Here is a 27,236-nt window from a genome sequence, read left to right as displayed (position 1 = left end):
TAAATCCTTCGAATCGAACGATTTAAATCCAACGATCGAAGGAATATCCTTCGATCAAAAACACTTAGACAAGCCTATGGGGACCTTCCCCATAGGCTAACATTGACTTTGGTAGCTTTTATCTGCCGAACTAGGGGGTCGAAGTTTTTTTTAAAGAGACAGTACTTCGACTATCGAATGGTCGAATAGTCGTACGATTTTTAATTCGAATCCTTCGATTCGAAGTCGTAGTCGAAGGTCGAAGTAGCCCAAAAAATACTTCGAAATTCTAAGTTTTTTTACTTCGAATCCTTCACTCGAATTTAGTGAATCGGCCCCTAACTGTGGTTCATATACACCTGGTGGGCACACATTGCCAAAAGCAGCCAAGGCGGCAAGGATTGGATAGTGACAATTAGGAATCCACCCTCTCCCTGTCATTAGATGTGTACAGTAAAGGTTTTACCTGAAAAGCACAATGTGACCCAGGAACAGCAGCAGGCTTTATGGATGCCACAATGACCCACACAGATGTTGATCCAGAGGAAAGAAAAAAAACCTTCTTGGGAACACTGTGGGGCACATTAACTACAGGGCAAAGTGGCCATCGCTAGCGTCAATTCGCCTGAAATCACATCCGTAGGGACATCGCCAATTCACTAACAGGCGTAGAGGGCAATTCGTTAGTGAACAAGACCATCGCTATCGTTCCTTTTCACACTCTACCGCCAGGCAATTTTTCACTCTTCACTGGCGAATGGTCGTTAATCCGCAAATTCAAGTGTGAATCTTACTGAAGTTTACTTTGCCACCACAGACCAGGCGAACTGATAACACGAAGCTACATCTTAATAAATCTTATGTCAGTGACATCATATCCTGTATGCCGGAAATGCATTAAAGTTGTAAAAACCGCTGGCGACTTTTCATTTTTTCAAATTAACCTAAGTGCAAGAGTGCTAATAAAGCTTTGCTAGGCAGAAATGAACACTAACGATATTCAAGATGAAATGCCCGCAGTGCTGATTTAACGCTAGCAAAAATTCGCCAACGTTCGGCTGCCGAGACGCACCTTTGTATTTTAGTCAATTCACCCCAATGTATTTAGTCAACTGTAGCCTAACACATCAATTCCTCTTCTTTCTAATTATTTCATGTCTGTCTCAGGAACTTCCCTATTCTTATCCTGGCATGGTTTCATAGGCCAATCACCATAATAAGTCAGGCTCTGGAAAAAATACACCTGGGATAAAATATTTTATCATCTTTGCAGAAGGCTGGAAGGGTAGCTGTAAAAACTGTCATAATTGTCATTTAGAATTAAGGAGAATTCATTATGTAAAAGGTTTTTATTTACAGGATAAAAAAATTACAATATTAAATATTAAAAAAATATTATTAAAGGGGTTGTTTGGCTTCCAAATACATTTTCAGTTCAAATTTTTTCAATGTACCAATTTAGAACAGTTTACAGTCGGTGACCCCCCACCCCTACCGAAGCTGCTTTAGAAGGACATTCATTTTAACTTTAAGTTTCAATATTATAAGAACGGTCATAAATAGTAGATGATAAGGAACCAAAAAAAGTCTTTATTTCTGGTGAACTAGCTGAAGAAAAGTGTTGGAAGGTTAACAGCCCCTTTAACCACAAACAAAATAGTTAATGTAGTTTTTGGTGGCATAAGAGTCCAACAGAACTAGACTTTAAAGGGAGACTATAAAGCAAAAGTACATTTTATATAGAGATAAATATTCCAGATACATAAGAAAAGGTTCCATAACTTTATAGGGACATTTCTACAGTAATAACTGCATTTAGCAAGTCCAGTTGTTTTAGAAGTACTTTTCCATATCAAATGAACTATATTAATAAAATAGATTTGAACTATTTTACATTAACAAAACATTTTACATTTTAACTTTCTTTGGTGGGGTTGGATCTTGCTCTTCAGGTTTGGAAGCTGCTCGGGAGACTAATGAAGCCACCGGATTGACCTTTTTCCCAATGGTTTCCACCTGAAAAGAGAAAAAGAGTCAACTTTTAGAGCAGGTAGCATAGAAGACACAATACCTATGTACACATTACATATTTATTATTGATACAGTAAATAAGGTGATGGGAACCTTGTTTATTAATCTTATTGGGGCTGCAATCAGATCAACCAGCAATGCCCTGCCTCCAGGTGATTTTAAAGAACCCCAAATTTCTCTTAAACCAGCCTTGGGTATGAGAATTTTAATTTCTTAGGCAAGTGGTAGACATAGCATGAGAAAAAAAGTCTACTGCCTTTGCCCAGTCTGTAGGATGCATTGACAGGCATGACAGCCAATGGAGAAAACACCATTTGTGACCTTAAAGGTGAACTATCGTGAAAATGAAATAATCAAGTTTTTCTTCACTATCCCTCTCTCAGCATCTGTTTTCTTCATTCTGTCTTCGTTCAGAAGTTGGATGTCAGATGAATGATCCAATATATCTTATAGGGGGGCTTATTTTGCCTAGAAGATGTATTAGAGCTCATTCTATTAAAACCACCAGACATTATGTCTCTCTACATGCAGGATTTGTGCAAAAGGCAGTTATTTTGTTAGATTTTGCTTCTACTGGAATCAGTTATTTGAATGAGCTATAATTCATCTGCTAGGAAAGGGAGCCTCCCCTATAAGATATATCGGATGTAATGGTCAATGAATATCTGACACCCAACTGCTGCATGAAGACGGAATAAAGAGAAACAGATGCTGAGAGAGGGATAGTGAACATAAACTTGATTATTTCAGAAACAATGCAGAAAATGTAATTGGTTGTATTTAAAAAGTTTCTTATTTCAGAATGATGAAGCTTATATTAAATTTTCATTTTCGTAATAGTAGAAGAATAAGAGATAGAGCCTTTGGTAACTTGTAAGGCACACCCAGTGATTCTAGTCGCTTACCTTGGGCCATTTGGGATGCAACAACAAGTGATTTTAGTTTATATTTTCCTTTCATATTAAATCTATTTCTCTGGAGTAAACAGGGGGGGATGAGTCCTAAGGGCAGAGACATACGTGGAGATTCAGGGAGATTTAGTCGCCCATCGACAAATCGCCTCTTCTTCGGGCGACTAATCTCCCCGTCGGCTAGAATCGAAATCGCTGGTGGGATGGCAACTTCGGGCGACTTCGGAAAATGCAGCACTCCGAGTGCCATCCCGCCGGCCATTTTGATTCTAGCCGACGGGAAGGCAGTTCAGGGAGATTAGTCACCCGAAGAAGAGGCGATTTGTTGCCGGGCGACTAATCTCCCCAAATCTCCACGTGTGTCTCTGCTCTAAAGGGACTAAAGAAAGCACTGGAAAGGTTTTTTTTCTTGCATACCCACCTGAAAGCCAATTTGCTGCAGTCTCTTATGCAAATCGTCCAAGACCCTTCTTCCATCAAAGATAAACGCAGGCTTCAGCATTTTGCCATAAATCCTTTCATAGTCCAAATTCTACATAAAAAGCATAAATGAACCTATATCAGTTTGCGCTTGTTTAATTGTACTGGGAAACTCTTTTGGCTTGGTTGACAATCTCACCTTAAAAAGGTCCCACTCTGTACAGATGACCAGTGCGTGGGTGTTTTCACAAGCAGCATACGGCTCTGGTGTGATGGTTACCAGTTCTGACACTGAAAGACGGCACACACACATGAAATACAAACTATGAAGAGCATGTAGTAGATGGTTTAAAGAGAAAATAGAAAATAGAATCGTGAAGCTATAGCTAACACTGAACATTCGAGGATACTGCATTGAGTGCGTCTATGGCAGATGCCCCCAACCTTGGGGTGGCCAAAGTGTGTTTCGAACCTTATACCGCAAATGTGTACCATGGTAGTGAGTCACTCCTTTATTTGAATGAGAAGTAGTGGGGAATGGTGTTTTGCAATTCACATTGAGAGACATTCTAAAAGCTCTGGCATTGTGTTTTGCCTTAGTGCTATATACTAGGCATTAAACTGTCATTAGTCATCTTTTGACCATCAATGAGCAGATTTTTACCTCTCTCCGGATTGTCCCCAGAGATGGCTGAGTGGGAAAGGTCTCGTATAATCTGTTCTCTCTTGACTTTCGGATCATAGATGGCCAGGTGAGCTCCCTCGTCCATCAGATATTTGCAGACGTAGATGCTGGACGATTCCCTGCAATACCAAAGAAAAACAACTATTATTTCATTTTGGTAATTTGTAAATACATTGCATGTCTAATTTATAATAAAAGTCTGTTTTATGTATTCATTTATAAGTTGATGATTATTTTGTCTGTAGCACTAGAAGCAGCCAAGATTGGCACAAGCAGAGAAACCACACACAGTACTTCAGTTAAAGGGATACTGTCATGGGAAAACATGTTTTTCTCAAAACACATCAGTTAATAGTGCTGCTCCAGCAGATGTCTACACTGAAATCCATTTCTCAATAGAGCAAACTTATTTTTTATATTAAATTTTGAAATCTGACATGGGGCTAGACACATTGTCATTTTCCCAGCTGCCCACAGTCATGTGACTTGTGCTCTGATAAACTTCAGCCACTCTTTACTGCTGTACTGCAAGTTGGAGTGAAATCACCCCCCCCTCCCAACAGCCTAACAACAGAACAATGGGAAGGTAACCAGATAGCAGCTCCTTAACACAAGATAACAGCTGCCTGGTAGACCTAAGAACAGCACTCAGTAGTAAAAAGCCAAATCCTACTGAGACACATTCAGTTACATTGAGTAGGAGAAACAACAGCCTGACAGAAAGCAGTTCCATCCTAAAGCGCTGGCTCTTTCTGAAAGCACATGACCAGGCAAAATGACCTGAGATGGCTAACTAACTAGATGGCTAATTTCACTAACGGCCCAAAGTATGCTAATTAGTTATTTTCTAATCATAATGAGTCTGAAAAAGATTTATTTTTCATCAGACATCCACAACTACAGACAGACCTTGTTATTAAAGGGGCAGTATGCTAAAATGAGGACAAAAATGAAAATGAGGATGTCTTTTGCTACTATCAAGCACTAATGGAAAACTATTTTGTGTTTCATTGAACTCAATCCCCTATAAACAGGGTGTATTTGTTGGCTGGTAATTTTATCAACTTCTCCTCTGAACACAGTGACTCAGGAGAACAGGAAGTTGGAAAATAAAAGTACAGCACAAGCTTTATTCATTGAACTAAAAGGTACTTAGCACTTTAAATAAAAAAAAACACAAAAGAAAGCAATTTACCCGATTCCCTCACAATTTATCTGTGTAGTCACTCTAATTCCATAAATTAAAGAGAAAAAACACATTACCTTGTATCACCAGTATCTTTCTTGAATGCAAACCCCAGAAGTGCTATCTTCTTGTCTGCCACTGTGTTAAACAGGCAGTTTACAATGCGAGAAGCAAATCTCCGCCGCTGATATTCATTGATGTCCAGCACCTGATGTCATATGAATGCCATCAATACTTGGTGTAAAGGTAACAACAATACTTTTTTTTATTTTAGGAATAAGGAATACTGGAAACCATTTATGAGCCGGCTGATGAAGCATAGACTTTCTTAGCCTTTCCACAAATTATCCAGGAGTTGCCATTAAGCCATGATATTTCAATATGCCCCTTAATTAATTTATGCCTGAGATACAACATTAAGGTGGTTATTAACTAAAATCTGAATTTATCTCATATTTTATAAAAAAAAAAAAAAACCACAACCAAACTTCCATGCCTAATTTTAGCATATTTATTAATAAAAAAAACTAGATTTAAGTGGATTGCAGAAAAACTCGATAAAATCAAGCAAAATCCCAAATCTCTCAAAATTTTCAGACTTTTTTCCCCCAAATTGCTCAAGTTTTTTTTTTTTTTTCCTGAATTGCTTGAATTGTTCCAGTTTTTGCCTGAAAACCCAAAAAAAGTTGGATTTTCGGCTAAACCCAGCACAGACAACAAAAACATCATATTGAGATAAGTTCCTCTCCCATTGACTTATACAGGACTTTGATGTGTCTGAGATGGCTAATTATCAGATTCTGGCTTTTTGCAGCATTGGGGTATAATTAATCTCCATAAATGTTAGTTTTTTCCTCCTCTGAAAATCTAGTTTTTTTTCCACTACAAAACTCGATTTTTAGAGGAAAAAAACTCGTATTTTTCTAGATTTTAATAAATAACCCACTTATATACGGGCACACTGCAACTCAAGCCCTGTGTAAATATTTCAATAAAAACTGTGGTGTATTTTCACTGCCTAACTGTCTGCATGTCATGCACATGTTTGTATATGTTGGCACAATTACTCACCTGCTGCCAGTACAAAGCCACCTCATGAAGGCTGAGTGTCTCACATATGTATATTAAGTTTAGAATATCCTTTTGAAAACAGCTGCCTCCGAATCCTGTAAAATAGGAAGTTGTTAAGGCATGACCAAATAATTTCTTGAAAAGACTCAAAGTTAAGCCAATTATTGTCCGAATTTACATATTCTAAATGGAAAATATCCCCTTTTTTATGGGACCTCTGTCAGATGGGATTATGTAGAAAAGGTGGACAGACATTAACTGAACATTCATAATAAATAAAAAAAAAAAAAAATATATATATATATATATATATACTGTATGTATATATATATATATATATATATATATATATATATATATATATTATATATATATATATATATATATATATATATATATATATATATATATATATATATATATATATATACAGGCATATCTGATCCCACAAATTAAAGGGATACCATTATAGTCTGACAAACCATTTACCAACTCCCCTTGGGCTCACAGTGTAATAAAACCTCTACCTCACCTTGTTCAATTGGGAAGTGAGGAATTCTGGGAAACTCTAAAGTCCTTCTGTTTCCATAATGGGTAGTGCACAGATTTGTTGGAAAGTAGAGTACTCCATATGCAGAATCCATCACAATAAAACATGGTGAGGGAGAGATTGAATAACATTTTTTCACTTTTAAAAACCAACATCAATTATGTCATGGGCTGTTTTACTTTATGACTTTTGTCTGAAGATGAACATCCCCTCTATCAGACCACAACCAGTCTAAACTCACCAATACTTGCTTGCAGGAAAGGACGGCCAATCCTCTGATCAGTCCCAATAGCATGAGCAACTTCTCCTACATCAGCTCCTGTTACTTCGCATAGTGCACTGATTGAATTGATACTGCTGATCCTTTGTGCTAAAAATGCATTAGCGGCCTGCAAATGCAAATAAGCCCTTAGTTACTATTTTTCTAGTTTGGGAATGATCTCTTGTTCTTTGCATACAATATAATGTGTGCCTCATTATAAGTAAGTATGGAAAAAAACAGTTGATACAGTCTGGTATTAGAGGACAAGAAAAAAACCTTACCAGCTTGGAAAGCTCAGATGACCAGGTGTTGGTTGTGATTATTTTACTCTTAGGAACCCAGTGTTCATACACTTCACTGAGGGCTGCAATGGCTTTCTGGCCTGCTGGTGTCTCATCTCCTCCAATGAGGATTCTGTCTGGGTTCTTTAAATTCTCAATGGCAGTGCCTTCTGCCAAAAACTCTGGGTTTGAAAGAACCTGGTGAAAAGTAAAGTTTATAGTTTATTATTGCACATGCCAAGGTATTTTGTCCATTCGAAGTGTACTTTCATTAAAGGTGAACTCCACAAAAACAAAACTTAAACAAACTTAATTTCAAGCAACTTTGCAATATACATCAATTAAAAAATATGAAGTCTTGTCATGATTTTTAATGTGTTGGAAGAGTTCCCTAAACCTGCTCTTCTGCTGATCTGTCTGACTACTTTGTTGAGCTGGCTGACTACTGTTACTTTGTATCAACAGCCAGCTGTCCTCAGCCTGCATTCTCCAAACCCAATAATTCTCTGCACGTGATTTCAATAAGTCATGGAATATCACAGAGCAATGCATTGTGGGCTATGTAGTTCCTGCATGCTGTCTGTAAGCTGTGGAGAAGTTTTTACAATTTGTAACATCAGTGTTTTGTCCCTCCTTCCCTGTCAGGATTTAAAATTATACAGAAAGAGAAGAACTGTTAAACAGCTTGATTTCAGCATAGAAAATTTTATCTATTCATACTTTTTGAAGAAACAGGTAAATGTGATTGATATATTAGGGGTTTCTGTCTTATGTGGGCCTCTTTGTAAAATTTTGGTTTGGAAGCCAGCGTTCCCCTTTAAACAGAGCTTATATGGTACCCTTTGGAGGACCTTGGAAATCAAGCAATCCCCTGTGCCAGGGCCAAAGGCAATATTCTCATAAAATCATAATACATGGTTATTGCAGTGCCCTGCACCCAGAAGTAAAGGGTATCAGGGTATGGGATGGGCCCTGGAGTCTCTGCAGTTTTGTGTTACATGTTTAAATGGCTAAAACTGCACTCACCTGGAAAGACAGGTTGGGTTTAGTGCTGGTTTTGAAAATCCGCCGAATAATTTCAGCTGCTCGTACGGGCACCGTGCTCTTTTCCACTACAATCTTGTAGCCATCAGCAACATCGGTAATCTGGCGAGCACAAGCTTCTACGTATTTCAAGTCAGCTGCTCGGCCCTTACCCAGGCCAAAAGTTTTGGTGGGAGTGTTCACCTGTGGATACATATTCATAAGCAATTTTTTTTTTTTTTTTTTTGAAGGTGACTTTTTTATTGATATTTAATAACATACATTCAGCCAAGACCATTACAGTTCACGGAGTGTAGTAAGTGGAAGCAAACAGTGAGCGATACATCAGTAACAGATACACAGTATTTCAGAACAGTAAGGTGCAATTCACAGAGCTAAGATAAATTTTAGTTTAGCTCCGCCTCACACCACGGGGGCCAGATTTTTTCATATTTGGACTGCTTCCCGCTAGCTTCATAGGTCATTTTAATTAGGGAGATAGCCTTGTGAACCAATTGTTTCCAAGTCTTGACCATTGGAAGTCGGGGGCCCCATCCAGGGCATGGCTATTTTTTTCCTTGCATAGAATAGTAAGGAACGGTATCTATTTCTAGCATATTTGGATATTACAATATCATCTAGAACTCACAGGAGAGAGAGAGACTATTGCTGGGAAGTCAAATGCTCAGTTAGTACCCTGAGAATTTTTATCCAATACCTTGTTATTGGGGGACAGGGCCACATCATCTGGCAGAAGGATATGCTCTAGGGCAGGGATCCCCAACCAGTAGCTTGTGAGTAACAAGTTGCTCCCCAACCCCTTGGATGTTGCTCCCAGTGGCTTCAAAGCAGGAGCTTATTTTTCAATTCCAGGCTTGGAAGAAACTTTTGGTTGCATAAAAAACAGTTGCATTGCCAAATAGAGCTTTCTGTAGGCTTATAGTCCACATAGGGGCTACCAAATAGCCAATCACAGCCCTTTGTTGGCATCCTCAGGAACTATTTTCATGCTTGTGTTGCTCCCCAACCCTTCTTACATTTGAATGTGGCTCACAGGTGATAAAGGTTGGGGATCCCTGCTTTAGGGTTAGGGATTCATATTAATTTTATTAGTATTTACATTCATATCAGTATTCATTCCTTTTCTGAAATGCTGCATTTTTCATTGTTGAAACCACTGGTTCTTTGTTCTGTAATGAACTCTGCAATGTCCCCTACAAACTACTACACTTCTGGTATTTACTGCATTATTATATACAACGGCTTAGTTTTATCTCATTTCTATATAGTTTGTGTTGGGGAGAAGCATGGGATTATTAGAGGGGGCATCAAATCATTACAAAATGGTCAAAAAGTCAACTGTGCAAAGAAGAGCTGTGGGTAATTCTTCATACCGGTAATTCTTGGAAAGCAATCAGCGGTCTGAATGGGTTACCTGAATGGGCAAATTCTGACCATGCACATTACTATGGTAATTACTATGGTACAGCCATAGTCCAGATGCATAAATCTGGAAATTATTTGATTTCAAACAAATATTGTACAGTTAGGTACCATGTACTCATAACTCTGCTTGGGGTATTCCTGATGGATTACAATTTTTATCAAAATGGTTGCATTATGCTCTTGGGCATGGATAGATAACCTTTGGCAGAACAGCTGCTAGTGATCCACAGCTCCCAGCAAGCCACACCAACAGAGCTTTCAATCCACAACCATTCAGAGCTTTCTATTGTGAACATTTACAATTAAAAAAAATATAGATATTTAGGCCACACACAGTTACATCTCCCTTTACCCCACAATCCACCGTAAACACCACCTTTTTTGTAAGAATTTTTTTAGTATCCACAAACTCAACCTAGACTGAGACAGTTGGGAGGGATGTTATTGCTTATTTTAATCAGTGTTTATTCAGTGCATACATAGGCTTACCGAAATAAAGATGATGTCAGCTTTTTTAATGGCTTCATTTATATTAGTTGAAAAGAAGAGATTCTTCCCTCGACATCCATCCACCACTTCTTGGAGACCAGGCTGTTCAGAGGAGAATAATAAAATAGGACATTTCAGATTCACACAAGATTTATCAACTGTGCAAATATTTTTTATTTGTATTGTTTTGCATCATTATTAATTTTTTTCTGGTTTGCCGTTGACCAGTTGCCACTGTCCCTCGACGTTTAAATTACAGGTTGAAAGATGCAGAGGAGAACAAAACAAAATCTATTTACTCTTTACTAGGTCTATGAAGATTCTCATTTATCCAGGTCATGATATACAGTATCTAGTAGAATTAAGGGAAAGGCAACTGGGGAGAGAGAAGAGGGGTCTTGTGATTGGGTTTGACCAGTTCAATTCGTGGAATCTGTATATTATTCCTTCTGTCCACAACTCTAATCATATGAGAGCACTGCCATAAGCCATGACCCCTGTTTGTTATAACTAAGGTAAAGCACTGTTGGCGCTATATAAATAAATGATCATCATCATTTAGGCAAACATTATTCATTCTGTGTCTGAATCTGAAAATCTCAAACCTGTAGAAGTTATGTACAAGTCAATGGCAGATATCCCTTTTACAATTTAAAGGAGAATGAAAGGATTGGTGCACTTGGGGGTGCCAAATATTATGCAGCCCCAAGTGATTATATTGACTTACCTGAAACCCCGGGCTGGTGCAACTATCAACAGAAAACTGCACCGGCCCAGGGTTATTCCAGTGAGCACCATGGAACGATCCACTTCTGTCTTCTTATTTCTTCAAATTTCCAGTGGTAAACGCATGCGCAGTTGAACGAAATAGACGACTATTTAGTCAAAGTTCAGCTTTTCGTTCTACTGCGCATGCGCAGCAACGCGAAGGAGGAAGACGGAAGAGGCTCACTCCATGGTGCTCACTGGTATAACCCCAGCCAGGTCGGTGCAGTTTTCTGCTGATAGGAGCACTGGCCCGAAGTTTAAGGTAAGTCAATACAATCACTTGGGGTGCCTAACATTTGGCACCCCCAAGTGCACCAAGCCTTTCCTTCTCTTTTAAAGATCTGAGCTGGGTTTCGTCCGATAATCCAGAAATTTGGGGTTTTCAGGTGATAACTTTTCCTGACCGAACTTTTTTGAGTTATTTTATTGATAAATAAGATGAAGTCATGGATGGGAGTTTGGTTGAGCTTGATTTAATAAAAATATTAGATGACCGGGGCGCATGCACGCGCTGTCCAAGATGGCCGCACCTTGAGGCAGCTCCGCACCAGCTCGGCACTTTTCAGCATCCGGTGGCGATATACCAGTGCCGCAACAGCTTCCGACGACTCTTCTATACCTCTCGACGTCGATCTCTTATATGGCAAGTCAGAGGTCCCGACGATCCAGGCGCAAAGGGGCTAAAGCTCAATCTTCACCTGCTGCGTCATGGCCGGTGTCGGACTTCCTATTACGGCCTACTCCTGCTGCTATGGCTCAACAGGCCTCCCCGATTGCTTCGCAATCCAGCCTATTTGACAGTCAACCTCCATTAGCCCAGGAGGGCGAGGACACTGCTCGGACATCTGATGAGGTACTGTTGGGCAAATTTAAGCTTTTATTACAACAGGAGCTTGATGCCACTGCGGCTAAAATTACCTCTGACCTCACAAAGCAGGTAGCAGAATTAGGCCAGCGTACTTCTGATATTGAGTCTAAGGTGGATGACCTAATCACAGTGGTAGACTCTCACGAGCAAGATATCGTTTCATTACAATCGCAGGTCCTAGAGATGCAGGAAAAGATTGAGGACTCTGATAATAGATCAAGGCGCAATAACGTACGGATCCGGGGTCTACCTGAGACTATTACTGATCTTCCGCAGTCCATTACGGAGTTAATTCAGGCCCTATTGCCGGACACTCCAGTGGATCGGTTGGAAATGGACAGGGTCCACCGTGCTTTGTGCCCTCGGCGTCCGGAAGACCCCCCCAGGGACATTATTCTGAGGTTCCATTTTCATCAGACACAGGTGGCCACTCTTGTGGCTGCCCGTACTGCCAGTAAGTTGGAGTTCCGTTCCCATCCATATCAGGTCTTCGCTGATCTTTCCCCTTTAACTCTTCAGAAAAGACGTAACATGGCTCCTACTACTAAAGTTCTGGCGCAACAAAAGATTCCCTTTCGCTGGTTGTTTCCTTTCCGCCTACTATTTACTTTCCGTAATAAACAACATACAATCTCCTCTCCAGAAGAGGGTCACAACTTGCTTCTTAAACTGGGCCTCGTGGAAGCGTCTTCTACAGTCTCTTCGCCTGCTCGGAGATCCCAGTCTCAACTGACTCCTCTTTGGGAAAAAGTGAAGTCCAGATCTCAGGAATTGCGGGCTCGTCGTGAGGTCTTAACCTGAAATGTACGCCTGCACGACTTCAAGATGTCTACAGTTTGCAGTTTTTCTTGTTTCACCGTGCCGGGAGTTTTTTTGCGGTGTTTCCGCACTTTGGAGCACTGTTTGTATATTATACCAGTAAGTGCCGGCTGGCCTTTGCTTCCCCCACACTGGGAGTGAACCATGAGAAGTTTCCCAGGCAGGCCAGGAGACTTTCTGATTTGGTTTCTCTTATCCTCCTTATATTATGGAAATTTTTGGTTTTTTGTCAAATGTTGTTTTATTTATTTTTATATGTGTTTTGACATTATTGACAGCCTACTCTGGGTCCCGCTGCATGCTTTTTTACCATGTGATTATATGCTGCATGTTATACCTGTGACAGTCCCTCTGATTTCTGTCCCCACTGAGTCTTCCAGCCTTATGGTTATTCACCTAATGCTCATTATTATGTCCCATCATGACTACTAAAATTCTTAGTGTTAATGCTCAGGGGTTAAATTCGCCAGTTAAACGGACCAAAGCCTTTACATATTTCGCCTCATTGCATGTGGATATTTTATGCTTGCAGGAGACCCATTTTTCCCACTCCTCCTACCCTAAATACTTCCATAAAAGTTACCCCAGGGTGCTCCTGGCTACCAGTCAAACGAAATCTAAGGGTGTCGCTATTGCTTTCCACTCTAGCCTAGCTGTTACTATTGAGAAAACTTATGTTGACCCAGAGGGCCGCTATATAATTGCCTTGGTCTTAATTGCTGACTCCCCGCTTACTATTGTATCTTATTATGCTCCGAACACCCACCAGTTGGATTTCCTAGACAACTTATTTCATAAATCTCAGAAACTGCAGAAAGGGCAATTGATTTTATGTGGAGATTCTAACTTGATTTGGGACCAAGCCCGGGACCGTTCACAGATTATTAGAGTTCAGAAGTCGGACGGTTCTATGTATAGTAAAGAGCCAATAGCATTTAGATCCCTGTTGAATGTCCATAATTTGATTGATGCATGGAGAGAACGCAACCCGGAGGTTCTCCAATTTTCCCACTATTCTGCTCCACACAAAGTGTCCACCAGAATTGATCACATTTTTCTCTCCTCCGCCCTGGTTCCATCTCTTCGTTCCGCCAAAATGTTGAATATTGGGTGGTCTGATCACTGTCCGGTTCTGGTTCCTTTGTCTAGTATTATGGAGAGACCAAGTTCTCGGTTTTGGAAACTTAACGAATCTTTGTTGAGTGTTCCTGACGTAGTCTCTACCATCCGGGACTCTTTAGAGGCATTTTTTGTTGAGAATGAGCGTTCAGTCTCCTCAAGCGTGCTGTTATGGGAAGCTCATAAACCAGTCATCCGGGGAAAATTTATTCAGCAAGGGTCTAGACGAAAGCGTGATAGAGAATCCAAACTAAAATCTTTGCAACGGGATTTAGATAATCTGATCTCCAAGCAGGCCGATTCCCCTTTGTTAGACTTCTCTAAGCAAATTAGACAGCTCCAGAACGATTTGGATTTACTGATGACAACCAATGCAGAAAAAAAATTGAGATGGGCTAAAAATAAAATGTATTGTTGTATTGACAAACCGGGTAAGATGCTAGCCCGTAAGTTGAATGAGCGTAATACCCCTCCCCAGATTCATAGGAATAGATCCTCTCAGGGTTCTTTGACGGGAAATCCGAGTAAGATAGCAACCGAATTTGCAAATTTTTACCGGAGATTGTATTCTGAACCTGGCCGGGTGTCTGTGGCAACATATGACAAATTCTTTAGGGGATTTACTATCCCGTCTTTGACTCCCGCTCAGGTCCAGTATATGGAGGACGATATTACGTTAGAGGAAGTCCAACAGGCTGTTAAATAATTAGCTACTTGTAAAGCTCCAGGACTTGATGGCCTCCCCAATGTTTACTATAAAAAATTTCTCAAGGAGTTAGGTCCTCATTTAACTACCATGTTGAATGAGCTTAAAGTAGGAGGGGAATTTCAAACAGAAACTTTGAAAGCTAAAATTTCAGCTATCCCTAAGCCTGACTCGGATTGGTCCGATTGCAAAAACTACCGGCCCATTTCGGTCTTAAACACAGACGTTAAACTTTTGGGGAAAATTTTGGCCGTTAGAATCAACTCTTTTCTCCCCCAGATAGTCCATAGGGATCAAGTGGGCTTCGTCCCGGGTCGTCAGTCAGCTGATGCAATTAGACGCCTCATCTTGTTGGCTCATCATGCTAAATTGTCTGGAGTTAAAACGATGCTGTTGAAATTGGATATTCGGAAGGCTTTTGACTCCCTTCATTGGGACTATTTGTATTATTCACTGGGGAGATGGGGTTTCGGGGGGAATTTTATGACTTGGGTCAAGTCCTTATACCACAATCCATCTGCGATAGTCAATATTATGGGGTTTCCATCAACTGTCTTCCCAATCTACCGGGGAACGCGCCAGGGATGCCCCCTATCCCCAATCTTGTTCAACTTGGCTATTGAGCCGTTGGCAGCAGCGATTCGGGCTAATGCGGATATAAAAGGTGTAGAGGTAGCTGGTATTCAGCACAAGGTTAGCTTATTTGCAGACGACTTAACTTTAGTGATCTCTAACCCTCTTACCTCCCTCCCAAACCTGTTTAGACAGTTAGAGGTCTTTGGAGCCATATTGGGTCTCCAAATCAACCATAATAAGACTGAAGCACTGAATGTTAATCTATCCCCTGGAGCGGTTAAATTATTGCAGCTTAACTTTGAATTCACTTGGCATCCACATTTTATTTCGATTTTAGGAGTTAAATTGACAGCTACGTATGATACATTGTATAAATATAATTACCCCCCATTATTTAAAACTCTGTTCGCTCTACTTAATAAATGGAAACATCATCATATTTCGTGGATAGGCAGAATCTATTCGATTAAGATGACTATTTTACCAAAAATTTTATACTTTTTCCGGATGCTTCCTGTGCCAATCCCTTTAGATGATTTATCCCGTTTTACGGCTAAAATTCTCAGATTTGTTTGGGCCCAGAAGCCATCCAGAGTTCGCCAGTCGATACTGATGTGTCCCAGGAATCGAGGGGGACTTGGTCTTCCTAATTGGTTATTTTATTTTAAAGCGGCCCAAGTTTCCCAGATTCTAGCATTTCATTCCACAATCGATACCCCTCTTTGGGTGTCTCTAGAAGAGGCTTATTCTGCTCCATACTCCCCGGCCGCTTTGATTTGGTGTCCTCCCAAATTTCGCCCACCTGCAGGGAGTGTCTGTTTACGTCATACGTTGAAATTGTGGGATTCTGTTAGTAAAAAATTTAAGTTACAAGCACCTCATTCCCCTGCTATGCCATTATGGGGTAACCCTTTGTTTAACCCTGGAGTACAGAATTCAATCTTTGCATGGTGGTCTCTTGCTAATATACATAACTTGGGGCACTTATATACCCTAACTAAACCTTATACCCCCCAGGACCTTATAAATAAGTATTCGGTTCCGCTAGCAGAGCATTTTCGCATGAGACAATTATTACACTTTGCTCACTCCCAGTGGGACCAGTGCCCGTTGGCGAGTAAGTCACCTACCTTTTTTGAACATTGGTGTCTGAAGCACCCCCACGCAAAGAAAGTAATCTCATTGTTATATACCAATTTCTACGAAAATATTGAACCTTCCCACTTAGTGTACACTGGCTCCTGGCAGAAGGACCTCCAGTGTCCAATAGATAAGGAGGACTGGCAATCAATTTGGATCAACACTATGAAATCTTCCAGGAATGTTTCTTTATTGGAGGTCAATTACAAAGTTTTACTTAGATGGTATTTGGTCCCAGCTCGTATTGCCAAATTTGCTCCTGCAGCGGATCCTGCTTGTTTTAGAGGTTGTGGGCAAGTGGGTTCCATGTTCCACATCTGGTGGGAGTGTCCATCCGTCCGACGATTTTGGATTCGTATCTTCACCATGTTACATTCTATATTCCAGGTGGTGATCCCGAAACATCCAGTAACTGCTCTCTTAGGTAAACAACCTGAGGTACTTTCAAAGGTTCAATTTCAATTGTTTACTGCGATTATGACTGCAGCTAAGAAAACTATAGCGGGAGCTTGGAAGACTAAACAAATATCTATTGACATAACTAAACAAAAAATAGACTGGATAATGTCACAAGAGAAATTGACTAGTATTCTTTTAGACTCACATAGTAAGTTTGTGTTGGCATGGACACCATGGCTGGAATACAGATATGGGACAGATGGTTATGTAGCATTACTTAGCATTTAAGCATTGTCGTTTGGGAATTTTCACACAATTGAGTGTGTGTTTTGATGGGGCTAGAGTTTAGGTTGTCTTTTTCTTTACTATATATTTTCTTTTTGTGTTTTTTATTATACTGTTTTATTTGGTTTAACACATGGTTTACACTACACAGGACTTCCGACTGTCTCTAATTTCTGTTTTTCCTATGTTGATCTATGCTTGTTCCAGTTACTTGATCGCCTCACTCTGATTTTTTGTACATATGATGTTTGCTCCATTGTACTGTTTTTTTTTCTGATTGCACATGGCTACCTGTGTCTTTGTTTTGTAAAATGCTAATAAAAAATTATTGAAAGTAAAAATATTAGATACATTTAGTAGTTTTAGTGTGCCTTTAAGCCAATACCTCATAAATTGGCAGCTGGTCAGAGTTCCAGGCACGGATTCTCTCCTCGTTGATGTCCACCACTGTGACCATGACTTCTGGACACATCTGAGCTATGACTGTACATGTCGGACCTCCGACGTACCCAGCACCGATGCAGCAAATGTTTTTAACCTGAACCATTTTTTTCTCAAGTTTTTTCTCTTCTGGGTACAAATGGGCGACACGGACCTGGAAATGTAATAAAAATATAATCATAAGATATTATGGGTTACTAATGAATACAAACTTACGTACATTTTCGAAGAGCAAAGAGAATGCACTAGCCCTTGCCCATTTGATAACATGGTTGCTGTTGAATTACCTCAGCTGAATCCAGCGGATTGGCATACTGTATGTATAAATTACAAGTAGATACGTTATAAATTTGATAAATTATAAGTAGAGGATATTCCTGAACTTCTGTACAGTGTTCTCTTTTTGGAGCCTCAGTTTGGTGTGATAGAATGTGAGCACTTTTTCATATTTATAATTACATTTTTAAATATTTTGTTTTTTTCTAGTTCTGTTTGCTGTCCTAGGCATACTTAACTAGAGTAGCTGGGGTTGACTGAAAATGCAATAGTAATTCTGAATACAGAATAATGCAGCCCCCCCCCCCATATTACTTCACTGTCAACATTTTAGAAAGTCATCGCACAGCTGGGGCAAGGATGAATGCTTGCATTGTGATTGAAGGGGTTAACATGGTAAGACACCCTCCCCCAGTGACTATATGCTCTGCAGGATAGGATACATATGTAACATCTGGCTTCCATTATTGACATTGCAGTAAGTAAATTATATACGTCATTCTGCTCCCTGGGCTGCATATTGAGTAACCACAGAACTTATTAAACTCAGTGGGGGGCATATTTCTGGGTATGCTGACAATTACAGGGCCCTCTTTAGTGTTGGTGGGGTCTGTTGTGAAACAGACTTTGCAGAGCCAATTATTTCTATGAAACAGTGTAACCTATGGGTCTTAAAGGGGAAATATACGTTTTTAGTTCATTCAGTTGGGTTCAAGGTGAACCCCTTTGCTTTCCGTAGTGGATGGTGTGGAAAAGGAGAGAGACTTCAAGTTACAAAATCTGTGGCATAAGTTGTATCTGTGTGTTAAAAAATAAATTTAAAATTGCCTCTGCAAATTCACATAGTTTTTCATGCACCATGTCTATTTAAAGGGGTTTGTTCACCCTTGAGATAACTTTTAATATGATGTAGAGAGTAATATTCGAGACAATTTGCAATTTCATTTCATTTTTTATTTTTGAAGGTTTTTGAGTTATTAAGCAGCTCTTCAATTTGCATCTTAAGCAATCTGATAACTAGGGTCCATATTACCCTAGCAACCATGCATTGATTTGAATAAGAGACTGGAATATCAATAGGAGAGGGCCTGATTAGAAGGATCAGTAATAAAAAGTAACAATAACAATACATGTGTAGCCTTACAGAGCATTTGTTTTTTTAGAAGGGAGTTTTCATTTGAAAGCTGCAAAGAGTCAGAAGAAAAAGGCAAATAACATATAATAAAAAATTACATAATAACATAATAAAAATTACCTTAAAGGTGAACCACCCCTTTAAGTTAACTTTGAATATTTTAAAGAAGGGCTAATTCTAATTAACTTTTTAATTGGCCTTCATTTTTTTCTTTTATATAATTTTTGAATTTTAAGCTGTACACTCAGCTGACTTGTTCCAGCTTTCAAATGGAGGTCACTGACCCATATAAAAAAACAAGTGCTCTATAAGGCTACAAATGTATTGTTATTGCTTCTTTTGATTATTTATCTTACTATTCAGGTCTCTTCTATTCATATTCCTGTCTCTTATTCATATCAATGCATGGTTGCTAGGGTAATCTGCTATTCCAACCTGTCCCAGAGACTATTATCCAACTGTTACTATAGGTACCATCTCTCCCTACTATACCTGCTATCAAACAGTCCCCGTCTCTTCCCAGAGACTATTATCCCACTGTTACTATAGGCACCATCTCTCCCTACTATACCTGCTATCCCACAAACACAGTCCCTTCCCAGAGACTATTATCCCACTGTTACTATAGGCACCATCTCTCCCTACTATACCTGCTATCCCACAAACACAGTCCCTTCCCAGAGACTATTATCCCACTGTTACTATAGGCACCATCTCTCCCTACTATACCTGCTATCCCACAAACACACTCCCTTCCCAGAGACTATTATCCCACTGTTACTATAGACACCATCTCTCCCTACTATACCTGCTATCCCACAGCCACACTCTCTTTACAGAGACTTTCCCTTCCTAAAAAAAATAGTATTTAGACAACTACTAAAAGCACTGCCTAAGGAGATCATTTAACACACTTATACAGGAATTACAAGATTAGTATACAGGCCCCAGCAACAGGGCAAGCGATTAACTGTAAAATACATAATATAATATAACCAACTTCCCTGTAGCTTAAGAGGTTGGGCCCCCAACAATGGCACCCAGTAAGTTCCCACTTCATACCCTAGCTTCCCATAGGTGTGAAAGCCCCTAAGCCTCCCCAAGGATGCTTCACCAACGCCTCTAGAGTAACCTGTCTTTGCATTTCATTTTCCAGATTTTTTACTGGAACCCGCTCTAAAGTTTTAAACCAAAAATCCCTGTTGAAAAGTCAATATTCAGCTGAAATCCAAGGAGACAGGGTGCTACGTGTTCTGCCTCCCCTCATACTAAACACAGGCACTAGCATTATATGAACAGGGAGCTGATTATACCTCCGCTGACTGATTCACACATCAGTTATTCCCACTGACAGAGGCAAGCTTGTGCCTGCAACAAAGATAGGTTTGTAGGGGGGAATTAAGGTGACGCTACATACCCAGCACTGCTGGGAGACATATACTGTGCCCTCTCAATAAAACGCCTGCTGTGTTATATCCCTAAATGAGAGAGAGGCTTTCTACCATACTTTATCAATGTTTAAATTGTGCACAGGGAGACGTATGTGTATATATATATATATATATATATATATATATATATATATATATATATATATATATATATATATATATATATATATATATATATAATTTTAAGCAACTTTCCAATATACATTCATTACAAATTTTCATAGCTTTTAATGTTATTTGTTAAAACAATTGATATTGAAAGCAGCATTGGCTTAACTCCCAGTTGTTACTTTCTAAACAATGTTGCAACAGTCTTGGGGGCAAATTTACTAAGCGGCGAAAATTAGCTAGCAACGGCTTTGCAGGCAGCGCAACACTTCGCCAGGTGAAAATTTGCTCACACAACACTAATTCACTAACATGTGAAGTTGCGTCCAGGGCGCTGAACGCTGGCGAAGTTTCGCTAGCGTTAATTTACCAACCACATGGTAGGAAATGTATGGGGGAGCCCAGGTAACCAAAATTATTGTTACGGACTTTTGCAGCCTATCACCCTGAAATAGGGGAAAGACGCCAGTGTTTTGTGGGACTTAGAAAATTTTTCAACAAAATATTGAGGAAGCCCTATACACTCCATTGTACTTCGCCTGGTCTGAGCTGGCGAAGGCAAGTCTGGTGGAACAGTTAACTTTCAGTAAAATCTTAGTGAATTTGCGGAGTTAGGTCCATTCGCCAGAGCACAAATTTGCCAGGCGTAAGAGTGCAAACAAACGCTAACGTCTATCGCCTTCGCTAGCAAAGTAACGCCTGCACCTGTTAGTACCGGCGAAGTTCTGAAATGACGCCACGCTGGCGAATTTTCAACAGCGTTAGTCACTTCGCCCTTTAGTAAATTTGCCCATTGGTTCCCCAGCAAAGACAGGTCTGTTAATCAGCTGCCTTGTCTCACATTGTATCAACAGCCTTAAACATCAGGACAAGGAATAGAAAGGGCCAGAGAAACACTGCTTTCAATAGCAATGCATATACAAATAACTTACTAACCATAAAAAATTGTAATTCATGTATATTGCAGAGTTGCTTAGAATAATGTTTTCTTCTATTAGGCAAATTTTTATTTTGGGGTTGACCTGCCCTTTAAGTAGTAACTGGTCAGTGAGCACACTCCTTATGGATATTATTACATTATTTGGCACCAAACATAGATTTGCAGCAATTCTGTTGCTTTGGTTTAGCAACAGCAACTGTTGAATGACAAGGGGCAGCTCCTGCCGGCACATAATTAGCAAACAGTTTCCATATGTTGTGTAGAAATGTAACATCCTTCCCGGCAATAAACAGAATGAGGGGTGAAAGAGTGAAAGCCTTTCCAGCCTCTCCAGGGAACATGACTTTCAAGGAATTGCTGAGACAGAGTCAGTTTGCTGTGATTACTGACCAGGGGCTCGTTTAGGATTAATATTTGAAAGCAATGACCATGAAGTGGTTGTTACAACTACAATCAGATGTATGTGATTAAAAGTATGCTAATATTTTATAAAGATCTGTTAATTGTGGGAAACGGATATACAGAATGAGAATTACCAATGGGGCCAGATACAGACAATTACATACAGCTTACAACAATGTTATAAGTTTTGTATATATGGAGGATCTTTTCAACTGATAGATATGATTTTTACTCCAGAATTTCCCCTGGTTTCCCATAAAGAAAAATGGAGGGCAATTTTGGCCCTTTGCTTTAAGGGGTGGTTCACCTCTAAGGTAACTTTTCGTATGTTATAGAAAGGCCAATTCTAAACAACTTTTAAATTGGTTTTTTTTATTTTTTATGTTTTTTTTTTAATTATTTGCCTTTATCTTCTAACTCTTTGCAGCTTTCAAAAGGGCGTCGCTGTCCCCTTCTAAAAAAAATGCTCTGTAAGGTTATATTGTTATTGCTAATTTGTATAACTCATCTTTCTATTCTGGCCCCCTCCTATTCATATTCCAGTCTCTTGTTCGAATCAATGCATGGTTGTTAGGGTAATCTGGACCCTAGCTACCAGATTGCTTGTGATGCAAATTGAAGAGCTGCTGAATAAAAAGCAAAACATCCTTAAATAATAAAAAACGAAAACCAATTGCAAATTGTTTCAGAATATTACTCTCTATATCATACTAAAAGTTATCCCGAAGGTGAACAACCCCTTAAAGTTACTAAACAAATATCCAGAACTCCCCGCTGCAATAAAGTGAAATCCGATGAGATTAAAATGACACAAGTCTTTCATATGCCCAAGCAAAGGTAGCGATCGGTCAGATAGAGGCCCCTATTTCCTGTTCCTAACAGTTATGCCGGTGGGTAAAGCACACGACACGCTGGTATGTGAAATTTCAGACACCACATCTGCTGGAGGGCCCTGACGTTCTACTCCAATAGTGGAGCCTTGCATTCTCTATTTATGCCCTCCAGATGGGAATTAGTCAAAATCCAGTGATTTGGATAGTATGCATATTCTTTAGGCTCAGGCTTCTTACAGACCTTATGATATAGGAAATGAACCCATAGGTGTCTTGTTGCGTGGCACCCAACCTTGAACGTAGAGCACCATTTGGTGATAAATATATCAAAATGATAAAACCAGTCATGTTTTTGGTTTGTAAAGGGATTGTTCACCTTTAGATTAAAGGTAAATTAGGATGTAGAGAGTGATATTCTGAGACAATTTGTAGTTGGTTTTAATTTTTTTATTATTTATGGTGTTTGAGCTATTTAGCTTTTTATTCAGCAGCTTTCCAGAAATCTGGTTGCTAGGGTCCGAATTACCCTAGCAACCATGCACTGATTTGAATAAGAGACTGGAATATGCATAGGAGAGGCCAGAATAGAAAGATGAGTAATAAAAAGTAGAAAATCATAAATATGTAGCCTTATAGAACATTTGTTTTTTTTTTCTAAAAAATTATTTGCATTTTCCTTCTGATGCTTTCCTGCTCTGTAGGGTAGGACTACACGGCGCGATCCAATGCGCTTCGACAAAACGCTGGCGACAAATCGAATGCGATGGAAACAAGGTAAGAGACAGAAATATTGCTGAAGTCGCAGCGTTGATCCAACGCGACTGTCGGACGAAAACGCAGCGGGCTGAGGCTGCATCCGCATCAATGCTGCGGCTTCCTCTGACAATTCATTCACTTACCTTATTTCTGTCGCATGAGATTTGTCGGAGTGTGTCGGATCGCGCAGAAAACGTCTGTGTCGTCCTACCCATAGGCTACAGATTTATTGTTATTATTAGTTTTTATTACTCATCTTTCTATCCACGCCCTCTCCTATTCATATTCCAGCCTCTTATTCATATTGATGCATGGTTGCTAGGGGAATTTGGACTCTAGCAACCAGATTGCTGAAACTGCAAACTGGAGAGCCACTATATAACTACACATAATGATAAATGAAAGCCAAATTGCAAATGGTCTCTGAATATCACTCTCTGCATCACACTAAATGTTGATCTAAAGGTGAGCAACCCCTTTAAACTATAAATAATTCTGAATAAAATAAGTAGAGCAGCCATAAAACAGGGATTTTTCATGGCACTTTATCATCGAGCAAATATGATAAAATAATAGTTAATATTCATTCAAAGAAAAGAAAACGGGACATACCTTCAGACTCTTCTAAGGGGAGCAGCTAGGGTGAAGTCATACACTACTTTTCGGCTTTTTATGAAGTACAGTACCTGGAGCCGCCCAGGCAGCCTGCTATTGGCCGGAGCTAAGCCCCGCCTCTTCCACACACCTTGTTTCGCAGGGCCAGCCCCTCACTGTGGAACTAGAAACACTGTTGCATTGTGGGAGCTAGCGGATTTGGTTGCTGAGGTAGTAAGAGTATTCCTGCTGCGCTATTAGGAATAGCAGCTTTAATATAAACAAGAGAAAAAGGGGGACACATTTTTTCACCCATATATTAACTGAGGAAAACTCAGGGGGAAAACTCCTGCTGAGTTCTTGAGGCAGTGAAATTGTAGGCACGTCTGTCAGTGATTTGTCCGACCCCCGTCCCGCCCTGCCGGGAAACGTACAATAGAGCTGTTATTTCACTGAGCACTAGCATAGTCAGTGAAACGTAATAGCAGCAGGGCACCACAGCTGGCCACGTCGAGCCCCGCGCGCAAACGAGTACGCGCGTCCGCAGTCGTGCGTAAACGAGAGCACGCGTCCGCAAACGAGGGCGGGTGGGCGCGCGCGGCCGTGAGCTTTTTTTCAATAACAGCGTGGAGGACTTTCTGAGAATCCGAGTTTCTTACTGTATAACAATGAGTCTGTCAGCCACTCGTTTTATAAGCAATAGACAATGTAACAGGAAGCTTGAGGGTTTTTTTTGTGTGGAATTATTAGAAGTCGACGTCAGTGTGGTAGACTTCCATCCCAGGGGCCTCCCTCCTCCCTACCACCTTTTCTGGAAAAAAAATACTGGCCTTCCTATATTCTTGCCATTTTTCCTATTAACAACATTAGCATCAAGCATCATTTTTACCAGCCAGGCCGGTAAAATGGCCAGGTGGCAACCCTACCCCTCCCCCCCCAGCTCGGCTTCTTCCATACGTACCTTAGAAGGGTGTGGGTCTGGGTGGCTGGGGCCCAACCGGGTTTTTACCTGCTGTTCCGTCCAAACAGTCCAACCTTGGTAGACATCCTGGTGAAAAAACCACATGAACGATTTTGGCCATTTAATCACTTGGGGAAGACAATTATGCTGACTCTAGTCCTTCACGCAATTAAGTAAAAACACTTTTTTAATCACAAAACCATTCTGTACATTTGCAGAACTATAGCTCACCCAGGGGCAGGGGTGCCTCAGTGTAAAAACCCCAGGTCCAACACTTCAGACACTTGATTCAGTCGAACATAATGTGCTTTACAGTACAATACAATAAGCGCACTCACCAAATCTGGTCGTTGGCCCGGGTGCTGTGCCAACAGGAGTGCGTGCACTTTCTTTTGACATTTAATCACTCTCTTCATAGCTTTCTATGACAATCACTTGTCAAAAGCTACGAGTCACTATGACCATGGGGTGATTGCCGCTACAGAGGTACCACTATAAGGGCAGAGAGGTATTACCCTCTATTAAAGCGGACCTGTCACCCAGACATAAAAATCTGTATAATAAAACTCCTTTTCAAATTAAGCATGAAATCCAAATTCTTTATTTCATAGCAACAGTCATATAAAAAAATTAGGGAACCCCTCTCAGCCTGCATAATAATTTACTCCACTTTCAGCAAAAAGATAACAGTGGTATGTCTTTCATTTCCCAGGAGGGACAGTCCCTCTTTTGACAGCAAAACCCGCAGTCCCTCGTTTGTACTAGAAAGTCCCTATTTTCTCTGCACTGAACAGCCAGAAACAGAAACAATGTTTCTTACTTAATTGGCTTAAAACAGCCACAGCAGCAGATAATATACCTTTGCAACAATTTTGAGATAAGCAAATAAGTAATTGTAACAATATAAGATAACTGGTCCCTTGGGAGATGTTAGACAAATACTGAAAAAAAATACAGAAATGTGTTCAGAAAGGATGAGAAAGAAGCCCTTTCTGCACTCACGCCACAAACAGGGTCGCTGGTTGTATGCAAAAGCTCATTTAGACAAGCCACAGTCATTTTGGACCTAAGTGCTTTGGACAGATGAGACAAAAATTGAGTTATACTCAATATATACTGTCAAATTTGGTGGAGGTTCCATCATGCTGTGGGGCTGTGGGGCTAGTTCAGGGACTAGGGCTCTTGTTAAAGTCGAGGGTCGGATTAATTCAACCCAATATCAACAAATTCTTCAGAATAATGTTCAAGCATTAGTTACAAGGTGGAAGTTACACAGGGGTGGGATGTTCCAACAAGACAATGACCCTAAACACACTTGGAAATCTACAAAGGCATTTATGCAGAGGGAGAAGTACAATATTCTGGAATGGCCGTCAAAATCCCCCGACTAGAATATTATGGAAAATCTATGGGATGAAGTGAAGCAGGCTGTCCATGCTCAGCAGCCATCAAACTGAACTAGAGAGATTTTGCATGGACGGATGGTTAAATACCAACCATCCATAATCCAGACACTCATCAAAGGTTATAGGGGTGTCTACATTTGCAAAAGGAGGTTCAACTTAGTATTGATGTAATGTCTCTGTTGGGGTGCCCACATTTATGCACCTGTTTAATTTTGTTATGATGCATATTTTCTGTTAATCCAATAAACTTTATGTCATTGCTGAAATACTACCATTTCCATAAGGCATGTTCTATATTAAAATGAAGTTGCTACTTTGAAAGCTCTGCCAATGATAAACTAAACTCCAAAGAATTAAAAGGGGTTCCCAAACTTTTTCATACCACTGTTTTGTAAACGCATTTAAAAATCTCTGCTGTCAATCAAATATTGCCTACCCCTCCTCTATGCCTTAGGCATAGAGTCAGGGCAAGCAATTACTTTCACTTTCCATTCAGCACTTACTAGATGTAACTGCCCTCCCCACATTCCCCCTCTCTCGTTACCATTTTATTGTTTAGCCAGCGCATGGTGATGGACATCAGGTCCTCCATTCTGGAGCAAAAGAAACATTCTGAGATGATGCAAGGCTTGCCTTTATAACAGTGTCTGCAAAATGGCACCTGCCTGCTTGTTATAATTCTGAATTCTCAGACTGAAGGAAACACGATTCAAATAATTTATAGAGTGTAATGAAAGTTTATTTTGCTTTGATAAAATATGATTTGGAATAATTTTTTTCGGGTGACAGGTCCCCTTTAAGTAAACTTTAGGCAGAAGATTAATGACCACAGTAGCCCTTTAGAATGGCACAGATAAACAAGTTTTGGCTTCACCAATTCTGTTTATAATATTATACAGTCGAAGAGAGTAACTACATG

The 27,236-nt window shown here is 40.0% G+C and overlaps 1 protein-coding gene across 1 annotated transcript; it reads right to left on the bottom strand.

The window, feature by feature from the left end:
- Positions 1–1,364: 1,364 nt before the first annotated feature.
- ugdhl.L (UDP-glucose dehydrogenase like L homeolog) lies at positions 1,365–24,422 on the bottom strand. Its single transcript, XM_018252045.2, has 12 exons — positions 23,969–24,422; positions 17,400–17,609; positions 10,335–10,436; positions 8,403–8,603; positions 7,377–7,574; positions 7,075–7,222; positions 6,284–6,378; positions 5,290–5,420; positions 4,006–4,145; positions 3,541–3,632; positions 3,343–3,453; positions 1,365–1,995 (listed from the first exon to the last, which is right to left on the bottom strand). Exons 2-12 carry the CDS (start codon positions 17,559–17,561, stop codon positions 1,888–1,890), a joined length of 1,488 nt encoding a protein of 495 aa, XP_018107534.1. The 5' UTR covers positions 17,562–17,609; positions 23,969–24,422; the 3' UTR covers positions 1,365–1,887.
- Positions 24,423–27,236: the final 2,814 nt, after the last annotated feature.

Source organism: Xenopus laevis, chromosome 3L, assembly GCF_017654675.1.
Source record: "Xenopus laevis strain J_2021 chromosome 3L, Xenopus_laevis_v10.1, whole genome shotgun sequence".
Taxonomy (NCBI): domain Eukaryota; kingdom Metazoa; phylum Chordata; class Amphibia; order Anura; family Pipidae; genus Xenopus; species Xenopus laevis.
The sequence above is the reverse complement of the archived record's forward strand: the minus strand, read 5'-3'. Positions and strand labels throughout refer to the sequence as shown.